Raw genomic sequence first — 12,293 nt, 5'->3', positions numbered from 1 at the left:
ATATATATAAACGTCGTTTTGTGTATTACCCAACAGTGTTCTATGGAATCCCCGAGGCCGGTTGAAAAGGCGGGCCGGCTGACGTAATGACGTTACCGGGAGAAGCGGCTCTCCTGTGGGCTGTCAGCTGATGGAGAGGAGTCCCTGCTTCTCCTCTCTCAGACACAAACTGGGATCAGATGAGGAGGATGTGGAGCACAGAAAGGAGACAATGATGATACTTGGAATGAATACCTGCCTGTTTTATAAGTTTACAAGATAAGGCGCGTTTTTTTTTTTTTTTCTTTTTTGGGGGGTTGATGCTTGTTTTGCTCAGCTGATAGGAGTCTCAACTTTACCCTGGTGGATATCTAAATATTTTTTTAGGCACTTTCATTTGGTGCCTTCTCTCCGAAACAGCACGTACTTGGTAGCATCACATCAAAAATGACCTGAGTGCCTTTTTTTGTGTGTGTGCCACCTCATTTGGCTACATAACATCATTAATCCAGCAATGCTAAAAATCCACCTGTTTTTTGACCTCACCTGTGCTTTCTGGGGAAGTTTTATTGATCGCCTTCAGTCACTATTCCAGATCCCCAAGTAAAAGCACCAGTACTATGCACCGTTGTCGCTGTCTCAATTCTGACACGGAACTGGTAACCTCAAAGGAGGAGAGGTGCTGATAACAGTAGTTGTCCTCTCCGAAGAACCTCCCTAAGGGTACTTTTTATTCTGGGAGTGTAGAGAGCTGCAGGCATGTTCGCTGCTGTGGAGCATGGCCCGGTCCTGTCCAGTGACTCCAACATCTTATGTCTGTCCTGGAAGGGCAGGGTGCCCAAGAGTGAGAAGGAGAAGCCAGTATGCAGAAAGCGTTACTATGAAGAGGGCTGGCTTGCCACCGGGAACAGCCGAGGAGTGGTTGGGGTTACGTTTACATCCAGCCACTGCAGACGGGATCGGCCCACCCCACAGAGAGTAAACTTTAACCTCAGAGGGCATAATAGTGAGGTAAGAGGCTGTTCAAGTGCAATTGTTTTTGAATAGGACTGTTAAGATGTCTATGTTAATGCTTCATCAAACAGTCTTTGAAGCTCTTAAAGGCCGCAGTCGTGGTTTGGAAGCTGTTTTAAAATGTCTTATAATCAAAAATGTATCTCAGGAATATTTAATTAGTAAATCTTATATTTATTTATTTTCACCACAACTTCAAGCTACTCTGATATTTCTTCCTCTTCAGTTATACTTAATAAAGCAAATTTTCAAAATCATTATTTTTACGTGTTTAAAGCAGTATTTGAGAAGTTTCAGTAAAAGTAGACTAGTTGATCCCCTTAGAAAAGGCTGCTTAGTCCAACTTATTTTAGCTCGTGAGCCACATACAGTTATATTTGTGGGCTGTATGGAGCTCAAGTGGGTCGAACCAGTAAAATCACTACATTTAAAACAAACAAACAAAAGAAAAACACCTCTTCAGATTGTTCCCTGGCACAAACATTGTGGGAGGCTGAGGGTTTTGTGTTTTCCTGCAGTAGTTGATTTTCATTAACCGTAAGTTGCCAGTTAGATCAACTTTTTGGTTGCAGTCAAGATATGTATACAAGATATGCATTCTCGTCCTAGTCAATAAATTCTGTTGCTCCAGTCAGGCTTTATTCCTATCTCTCAGTATAGTAATAACCCTCAAAGACTCCCACAAAGAATGGATTGAGGCAATTTAGTTGAACCAAAAAGACTGGATGACTGTCTGAGTCAAATGTCCTGTGTGTGTGTGAGAAAAATAATCCTTATTAGTATTTAATATTGCTGGGACAAGTGGAGATTGCATACAGGTTGCGTTTTCTCTTCAGTGGGTGTAGCTGTTGGTCAGATGGAGCGAGGTGCAGTGTCAGCACTCTCCGAGGCAGCTGAGGGGAGAGTGGATGAATCTCTATACGGTGTGACTGAAGCACAGCAGTAATGCCATTTAACTCTGACCACTTAAACATTCAGCTGTTATCTATATAGTCTATCTAAATAATTTAAAAAAACATTTACACCAGATGTTTTCGATATTTCAGATAATCTCATTTGATGTCTGGTGTTCTAAAGAAGAGATCCTTCAAATGGTCTGCATCTTCCTTTTCTGCACTCACGGAGTTTGGCACTGCACTATTCATTTGTGCCCACAATTTATTTCACACTTTACTCTCAGATTGCTTGCTTTTAGGATGTATGTGTTTTTATTTTATTTGTTTTTAATTTATTTATTTTTTGATCAAGATTTTTTTCGCATCAAACTTGAAAAAGTGCTCATTTTTACTCTTTGACCTCATTCCAGCGCTAGTAATGAGTAGTAAAGGTCCTCTCCAGTTCCACTCTTGCTTTGATATAAAGCAATAAATAAATGCTTTGGGCAATGTGGAATCCATCACTCACCCACTCTATGCATAATTTGGGGTTTCTGACAGTGGTGGAAATTACGCTGCCTAATGAATTCTGTCAAGTTGTGACAGATCGGTTCACTCACATGGGTCATTTCTCATCTCAGTTGTGATGAAGAGAGGGCAGATTGCAATACATATTATAATACAAAAGAAATGACCCCCAGGAGCACGCTATATACGCTGTACTTGTTTTTTTACTTTGCATTCTTTGCACTCGCACCACTTGACTTTTTTTTTTTTTTAACTGTTTTTCAAATTAAACTTGCAGCATTGCATTTACGTATGTATTGATGTGTATTTATTTATTATCACCTTTTATTTAAAGAGGTTCATTCTTGTCAGTGTATTTCCCATAACCCTTTGTCTATAAAAGCTGCTCTTTCAGCATCAAATGCCGTTAGTCCCCTGACAGTCCTGTCCTTTAAACGTCAGCTTTGTCATTGAGAACTTGTCATTGCTGGTGACGAGTGTCCTTTCACACAAATTGGCTCAAGTCATGTTAAGAAAAGCACACGGACACAGAAATGCAATATGAACTCATCCTATAGGAGTTTAGTCCTGCCAAGATCAATACTCATGTCAGCGTCTTTAAATTTGGCCATTATTTCTGTTGATGTATAGACTTCAGTGTTCAGTGATCTTCCTAATGTAAGTGAGCGTCTGAATGGATGTGTGTTTTGGACTTGTCCCAATATGGGCATTGTAGTAAAGTAAAAGCCGGATCTTAAGCTGTCAGACATCTGATAAGAAGAGGGCACGTGGATAATGGACTGTAGTGTGTGGCAGTGCCAATGCCTGGGTTACCCTTGGATTACACCTGAGTTTACCTATCATACAGACCTTGGCACTGCAAGCTACTTGAATTAAAAGCATCTTATGATGTGGAGAAGCTCACCTATTGTCTTGCTGTAGCACTTTTTTTTTTTTTTTTTTTTTTTTTTTTTTTTTAAGTTTCTTGTGATCTTCAGGTACTGGAAAGGTTTCCTGGGTCCTGTAATAATCCCAGTAAACATATGTCCTCCTCCACCTGTTTCAGTTCCTTCCAACCAGCTTGAGAGATAATTACAAGATAGCAGCTTCAAAAGGAGCAAGGTGAAAAGTGTGATCCTTTTGTTGTAACTCACAGCCACCTTTTCACAGAGGCATACCAATTCGTTTTCTGTTGAGCCATTTTTTTTTTAATGGTGCTTGGTTGCTTAGTAAAAATGCTAAGAACTATATGTGACTGTTTAGACAGCCTACAAAAGTCCAGCTTGAACATTTCAGCAGGGGTTATTAAGCATTTTGTTCCCAAGTCACATCTGTATTCATATCTGTGGAAAATGGCTTCTGTGCAATCATTCTAGGCACTTTAATAACACATTTGCAGCATCTGGAGCTTGCAGGGCTCCTACCTTAAAAAACGAGACAAATCAATTCCTTTATTTTTTGGTTTGCAGTAAGCTTCATCAGCATATAGGTTGCCTCCATCACTTCATTAGACACAAATTCCAACCAGCTTTCTTCCTGCTTTCTGCCTTGGAGTCGTGTTTGGTTTCCAAGTGCCCCTTTAGTTTGTTTGGCTCCACGTTAACATGGCAGATGATGGACTTGGTTAGAGGGCTGTTGACAAGATCCCCTTTTTCATATTTAAGAAAAACCCTGACTTCCAGTACATGACAACTGACTTGCCACCATTTAGAAGTTTAGACTGGTTTCAACTGGTTTTCACGCTTCGTTATCCTCACACTTGTCATTATAATTTTTTTCAAAAGTGGTGGGTTTGTACTCTGTTTTGATTAAAACAGCAAAAACCTGGATTGATTTAAACCCATTCAAGAATGAAAATGAATACCCTTGTTCTAATGGACTTGGGTGGCTTAATGTACAGGCATGTATGGCAGCAATAGGGGTGTACCATTTCTTTTCAGTATCATAAACATAAATCATCTATGTTCATCCATCTACTTTCTTCTGTGTGTCAGTGTTGCGGTGGCAGCAGTCAGACCTCCCTCTCCTTAGCTGCCTCCTCGAGCTCTTCAGTGGGGACACGAGGCATTACCAAGCCAGCTGAGAGCTGTAATTTCAGTGTGTCCTGGGTCTGCCCTGGGGTATCCTCCCAGTTGGACATGCCCAAAATGCCTCACCTTGGAGGCACTCATGAGACATCCAGGTCTCATGCTCAAACAACCTCAACTGGTACAATTCAATAGGGAGGAGTTGTGACACTTCTCCTTAAAAAATCAGGAAAATAATGGTAAAAAAAAAGCTAAATCTGCCCTTGAATGTTCTGATATTATTTTTATCTAGTTATTTTAAGAGAACGCTAACCTTTAGCAGCAGCTGTGTCAGCTCCACCAGTCAAAAATAAGGCTGAAAATAGATAAAAGTGCTACACTTTACATCTTTTTAGACAACTATATTTGTGATTGTGAAAAATAATCCCTCTAGGCTTGTGTCAGAATAGATCAATGCTTCTCTTGACGATCTAATGCTTTTATTTCCCCCCCCCCCCCCTTCTTCTCCTGGTACAGTCCATTCAGATGCTGAGCAGAGCGAGCAGCTAATCACTAGGCGTCCATTCATTCTCCATAAGAGCTGAACATCAGAGACGGGCTTGACAATGACTTGTCAGCATGTTGACAAGAAAACGTTGGCCACAGCAGAGGTTTTGGGCAAATTGTCTGTCAGTGTCCTGTCATCTGCCAGCTGTGATAGTTGTCTTATGCTGGAATCATATGTGCTTAGCTGTGCGAGGAAGTTTTAAGTCTTGCAGTGAGACAGTTCCGTGTTTTGTTTTTTAACTCAGAGTATAATAGGGAATATTTAAAGTGACTAATGTTAGTCATAAGAATTTAATATATCCTAAACAATTCATTTTATGATTATTGATTTCTACTGATTGTTGACTGCAGAAACTTGTTTCAAACCTCTAAACTATTCCCAAGAGACTTATGGGTGTATTCTTGCCCAAACATAGGAGTCCCACCTCTTAGTTTTCCCTTGATAACAGATGTAACCTTTTCTCTGAGGCAAAAAAGGTCCAACAGAGACAGAAGACACCATGACACAATCATTTGTTTACCACACTGAGCTCAGAGTGCAGAGTCTGTAACTTATGTACTGATCCATACACTGATTTGTATCTGAGCAGATGTTGCTCCGGGAGTACACTATAGCAGTGCTTGGTGGTAATTTATTTGACACTTTAAGCAAATGTAGAAGAAGGTGTATGGAGGCATTAACCATGGATAGTTTGTCCTGGCCAGATTCTTGCTCTTTTTTTCAGTAACTACAAGCTATAGTGTTTCCTGGTCTTGTCTCTTCCTCCTTTCATAATCACCTTCCCTGTGCTGGTCACTACCTGCCTTTATGGAGTGTGCCTTCTTCTGCTCTCTCCTTATGTGACCTCTTGACATTGAAAGGCCAGCTCAGGTTTGCCAAGTACATGACCTCTTCACTGAATTAAAATGGTCCCTCCAAATGTGCTTAGTGGAAATGGCTTTAGTGCGCTAATCCATCCTTGGAGAGGACATGTTGCGTAACGACTGCTTCCTCAGATCCAGGTGTACTTTTCTGTTCACTACAAATTTTCCAGCATGGCCTGTGCAGTTCATCTTCAACAATATTTGTAGTGAAGGATCAGACAGACACATGCACAGTTTCGTACACTTGTCTTTGCAGAATAAAACCGTCTTATTCTGTCCTTCTGAATAGCTAGGTAGATCAAAAGATATTATACACTGTTTGTAATATGTATGCTAGTTTATTAAAGCTCCTTATTACAAAAAAATTTAACACAGCCTATAGCAGCCTTTACCAAACGTAAGAGCTCTGGAAATCTGAAAACCTTCTTCAGCCCCCACAAAAACTTGAATCACAGTAGTATTTTGTTCTGTTTCGGGGATTCATTTTGATCCTTGTCAGATAAATGAAGAATAACACTTAAAATATAGCCTTTGTTTTATAAGGTCTGATTACTTTAAAAATAGGAATGTGTAAGCATAAATATTCAATTCAACTTTCTTTTGTTTTAATTGTTAGCAGCCTGCAGTGCATTGACGCTGGCTCACACTTTGGGACTCGTCTCTCATTCAGTCATTCACCATGTTAGTGGATACACCAGGGGTGGGCAACTCCAAGCCTCGAGGGCCGGTGTCCTGCAGGTTTTAGATATCACCCTGGGTCAGCGCACCTGAACCAAATAATTGGTTCATTACCAGGCCTCTGGAGAACTACAAAATATGTTGAGGGGGTAATTTAGCCATTTGAATCAGCTGTGTTGGATCAAGGACACATCTAAAACCTGCAGGACACCGGCCCTCGAGGCCTGGAGTTGCCCTGGGATACACCAACAGGACAGAATAAAATCCAATAAACTGGACTTTTGCACCTTTGTAAGTGTTCTGCTTTGTCTATGTTTGTGTTATTTTCTTAATTTTTCTGCACTTAGGCATTAAATCCAGTCCTATTTAGTGTCTGATCTTACTCAACATTATTACCAAATTTGTCTGCATGAAATGAGATGCATGATTATCAGACTTTAAGGCCTCAAAACTACACAATGTAGAAACACCCCCAAAGAAGGAGGGGGAGTGTATCATTTAATCTCTCTGGCCCATGGAAATGAAGGCCTTTTAGTACTTGTTCAAGATGGTGCTCTTTTCTTGGATGCATGAAAAAAGTAAAATAATAAAGGAGTGTAAAATATTAAGGCTCTCCCTTTCCTCAAACTTTTTGCAGAGACAAAGTTATTTGTGCAGCAGATATGCATTGTCATGGACTTGCACTCACACCTTCACCACTATGGCATTTCACTGTCACAGTGTCCCCTCAGTTGTGCTGACACCAGTGCCTCCCGAAGCTGTTGCTTGATTTGATTTACTCTTCTCAGTGAAGTTGCTGTGGTCAGTTCTGATCCCTGTTCCTAAAAGCATAACCGTACTTAAAAGGCAAGGGATGGCCATCAGCTACGATGGACCATCTACGTCTGCACAGGAAGCATTCAGGTGCATATCATCATATTGTGCCTGACTTCCTCCTGTGTAAACACACAACACTGGAGCTGCTGCTCCTCTGAATAATTGCCACCCAGATGAGCAGTATAGCAGAGTTACAGAAATGATCTCCATCCGAATGAACTCTAGTGTTAGTTACACTTTCCACGTTACATGCGTGCATGAAAACTAATAAATAATAAAATCATAGTTTCTCTTCCACCACATCCTACAGGCTGGTCCACACTTCCCTGCAAAGCCACTGTACTACAAGGGCCCAAACTGCACATGTATCCTCCAAACAGGCAAGAGAGTAGTCTAACAACTATCCTTACTTGGTTTCTCCAGCTATCCTTGCATAAGTCACCAAAGGAGTATGCATACGTAAAAATGCACATCGCATAACGATTTGAGGTCGCTGGCTATGCTTGTTCAGTTGCCAACAGGAGGCTGAGGGTTGGGTAGTATAATACTAGTACAGAGGAAGAACAGCAGTGGCAAAAAGTCAGGTGCAGACATGGACACTAATTTGTTTCCCATCTTGAATTAACAACTAGTCAATGCTAATGTCTTTGTTTACTTCAGGGAAAAAATATCCATGTGATTGGAATGTTTTTAGGGGTGTTGTGATTAAGATCCAATCAAGAAGTGTCTGCGTCACAGCTTTGAAGAAAAAAAAAAAAAAAAAAAATTCTGTTTCTGTCTCATCAGACTAAAACTCAATCCCAGAGCTTTTAGTTTAATATGGGATCAGCAGCCTTTCGGAGAGTCTCTGATTTAGGGGTCCTAGAATACTGCAAGAGTATAAAAACAGCCCTGATTGTAGTAGACATAGAGCTATTATGTATTTTTGAAACAAAAACTTGTAGGTGTTCTCTACATGATGATGCTAAAACCTTTGAGTGATTTTTTTTTTTTTTTTACTTTTACATGTCATTCCAAAGTTCTTTAATATCTCTCTGAGCTTATTGGCGCTGATTACTGTCTGTTTGAGCATATAATGCACTGTAATTAAAGAAGTATTTTTAACTGTATGTGTTTGCACATGTTGCTGTGCCTTTTCTGTGACACCTCAGGCTCCTCGTGGTCCTGCAGCTCCTAACGCTTATCCTGTCTGTCTCTATGTGACGTCTGATCTCCCTGATCGCTGCGTCACACGAGGTGCTCAGCTGTCCCCCCTCGCAGGATGGCTCACCAGCTCACACTAATCTCCACACTGAGCTAAATTTACAGACAAACAGTTTATTCTCACCTCTGTGGGGCTTTGAGTGGGAACACACGTGAGACACAGCATGTGTAAATCCAATGCTAATTTATCCTTTTATGTTTTCCTTTGACCCTGCTTTGTAGTTGCATGAATGCTGTTAGCTTTATGCAAACTAGAGCTCATGCCTAATCTAAAGCCACAAGTCTCCTCCAGTTGGGACTGAATTATGTTGTATAATACCACGTGGAAAATCCCTTTTGATCGCCAGAGGTTGCAGACAGTGCATAGATGGGGGAACACCACAAATCTCTGTTTTCCCCCAATGAGATCCTTGTAATGTGTTATCTTTGACAATACTGGTGCAAAGCCTGTTAGTTTTGCACCCAGTGAGTGCTGCTGCATGAATGATTGCTGTGCCAGAATGATAGATGGCAGGCTAGTTTTAATGGTCCGTGAATGTGGACAACTCAGAATGATGTGGAGACCTTCAGCTGCAGACCTGCAATAGGATGATTGTCATTGCTACAAAGACACAAAGGAAAAGGACAAACTAGGGACTGAAAACATGCAAAATCTGGCTAAGAGGACACTTTAATGATGCATAGCAGGGACAGGACATTGATTAAAAACTGCTATCTGCTCATTAAGCTTTAGGGCCGTGCCATGTATATTGTAGATTTGACTTCAGGACTAATAAGTGTGACAAACGGGGTGTTGCTGAATAAGAAATAATTGATAAATGTTGTGATGTTCCCTTGTGCATTTTATACCTTTTTTTCCCCTGGGTTTGTTTAAAAAAAAAAAAAAAAAAAAAAAAATTCTAACAATTGGAGCTGCTGAGCCTCACTCATTAAATATATGCCCTGACTACATGATGTTGCTCCAATAATCTTTTTTCTGAAGCCTGATCATCCTAATATTTTTTTCCCCAATCCCTAAAATGCTGCTTGAAAAGTCCATAGACAGCAAGATACTGTTTGAGGAAAGTTTTGTGATTAATGATAATTTGTGTTAGATGAATTCTTAAAGAAGTTCTTAATTAATAGCCTGTAAGTCATCATTAATGGCATTAGTGCAAGAAGATAATAAAGTATTCAAGCAAGTGTAAGTATGATTGATTGTTTCTTTTCTTGATGGAATATAAAATGGGGACGCACAGTTAATAGCATCTGTTTCATTGATGGATGGAACTGTGAGTGTGTTGCACAGAGGTAAGGAGGTGTTGTTTAAGGGTTGGCAGCATTACTGGCTTATCCAACTCAGACCCGCTGATCTATTGGACTTGCAGTCAGAGAGCGTGAGCCCCACTAAAACCCTGCTCGGTGCTGCGTGTGTGAACGTGTACGACCCACGTGCTTCACTTAGCGAGAGCAGAGCGGCTCCCTTCTTAGGATTACTCCTCCAGGGAATAGGCTGAGTCACGCTACAGAAAAGAAGACAAATGGAGACACGAAGAGAGGAGGGGGCAGGATGGAGAGTGTGATGGGCACCTTTTAAGATGGGTGACAGAAACGTGTTATGAAGAGTGTTGTGTATACTATTCTGTGCTCCTGCAGCTTATACCCAAGCAAATTACAATCAGTCTTTACAGTACTGAACTCAGGGCAAACAGAGAGACTCATATGTTTGTGTCACTCCTGTAAGACTCCTCTTTATTATTTTCCTGTATACATCTCTTTTCTTCCATAAACGCAAAAACTCTGTAATGTCCCATTTTGAAATGTGCCATTTAGTTATAAGGTGACATTAAAACTGAATCTCCCTGTCTGTAATATTCAGGATATTAGCGGCTCCTTTGTGACTTTTTCAAAATGAGGTTAACCCACTTTCTGAGTTATTTCCATCTTTCTTGATGCTAAATTTAGTTCATTGAAATGTGGGAACTTGGATTTTAGGCATTCAGCTGATGCTCATTTAAAGTGAACACACAGGCAAGAGTATAATGTCTTAATTAAAGGCACTTTGTTGTTTATCTCATGTTATCTGTAGGTAAGTTGACACAGAGCCATGGCTAAATTCACTGTCAGTGAATGGGTGAATTAGTACATTTGCTTATGTCTTGTAAAATAATGGCTGTCAGAGGATACTGAACAGTCTTTCTGATAATTTTATCTGATTGTTTGTTTGTTTTTACCTCACCTCTGCTTTCAGGTGGTATTGGTGCGTTGGAATGAGCCTTTCCAGAAACTGGCCACATGTGACACAGATGGAGGGATTTTTGTTTGGATCCAGTATGAGGGCCGCTGGTCTGTGGAGCTCGTCAATGACCGAGGCGCTCAGGTGAGAGACATAAGTAGACAAAATGTAAATTGGTCCTTTTAACTGGTTTTAAAAAATTTTAAGAAATGATTGTGTAAATAGTGGGTAAAACTATATGATAGAGAGTTAATGGGAGCAAAACAAGCAGTGATAATACAAAGTAATATAATGTCATTGCAATAAACCTGTAATACTTAAAGATACAGTGTGTAAAACACCGCCACTAGTAGATTTGAAATCACAGTCGACTGAGTTGTCCCCCTCCAATTCAAATGCATAATTATAGCTACGGTGGCTGCTGTAGGACAAATAACTCTGGCCACAGTTCATCTATAGTGACTATAGGCTGTTAAGCCACTGTTTACCTCAGGTATTTATGGGTGTCCATTTCTGTTTACACTGGAGGAGGCTGTAAAACTTTGCGATACCGAGTTGAGTTGTTAGGAATGTACTTTCTGTTGGCGCTGTTGTTTTTGCTGTTGTTAGTCAGTGTTAGTGAAACTTTCTGTAATGACAGCGGGCGCATGTATTCAGAGCGAAAGTGTGATTGTTAGGACACCCAAGTGTAACATTAGCTGGCATAATATTACGTTATAACCAGATGTTGTTATTGTTGTTGTTTAGCTGGCTGGTGGTCAGCTGTCTGGACATGTGAGGCTTGCATTTCTATTCTGTTAAGAAAAAATAAATGTGACAATATTGAGAATAAATAAGCGTATTTGTGCATGCTTTTGTGTGTGTTAAAGTCATGACTTCTGTTCAGCAAATAAGGCTTGAGGGGAGGAGGAAGTGGTTAAAGTGGAAATGAGGGTGGAGAGAGAGTGGCGGTGGTGGTGGTGGTGGAGATGATGAGAAAGAGAATATAAAAATATACATGTCCAAATGTTAAATGGTGGCCAGTCTCTAGCCACATATATAAACAGTGATTAGATGGAACAGCAATGTCCATTTTGGCCACTGTATTGAAGATGGTGGGGCAACATTGCAGCTTCCACAAACTAGTGCCCAGTCTTATATATTTTAAATGGATTCATTATAAATTTATGAAATTGAGTTTGTTGGAAGAAGTAATTAAACGCTAATCAGTGTATATTTGTGAGTGTGTTTAATGTGATTTTGTGATTGAATGAGCCACTCCCCTCCCAACATTTCCCAGCAGTAAAAAAAACAAACCTCAAGTGGTTTTATGTGTTTTTACTGATGCTGCACATTAATTAAAAATTAAGACTGCCAAGCAAACATAGGTAGGTAGGCCACATCGATCAAACATTGTCTTCATCCCTTGAGCGAAGTCTTGACACATGTTGACAGCATCTTTTGTGATCACTTGAGTTATTATTGGAGATGACAATCTGAACAATAGCCACACTTTTATATGGCCTGTGCTTTTTAAAATGCCATCGCTGCTCTGCTTTTGTCTGAGAGGTTAAAGTTTTGTTACATACA

The 12,293-nt window shown here is 40.3% G+C and overlaps 1 protein-coding gene across 1 annotated transcript in view; it reads left to right on the top strand.

The window, feature by feature from the left end:
• Positions 1–12,293, top strand: part of tulp4a (TUB like protein 4a) — a 28,427-nt gene that overhangs the window by 1,319 nt on the left and 14,815 nt on the right. Inside the window, exons 2-3 of the mRNA XM_039599135.1 lie at positions 37–990; positions 10,740–10,868. Coding sequence (XP_039455069.1) covers positions 739–990; positions 10,740–10,868 — 381 coding nt within the window. The 5' untranslated portion in view covers positions 37–738. The remainder of the gene's footprint in view (positions 1–36; positions 991–10,739; positions 10,869–12,293) is intronic.

Source organism: Oreochromis aureus, linkage group 15 (genome assembly GCF_013358895.1).
Source record: "Oreochromis aureus strain Israel breed Guangdong linkage group 15, ZZ_aureus, whole genome shotgun sequence".
NCBI lineage: Eukaryota > Metazoa > Chordata > Actinopteri > Cichliformes > Cichlidae > Oreochromis > Oreochromis aureus.
This window is presented reverse-complemented; position numbering and strand designations above follow the sequence as displayed.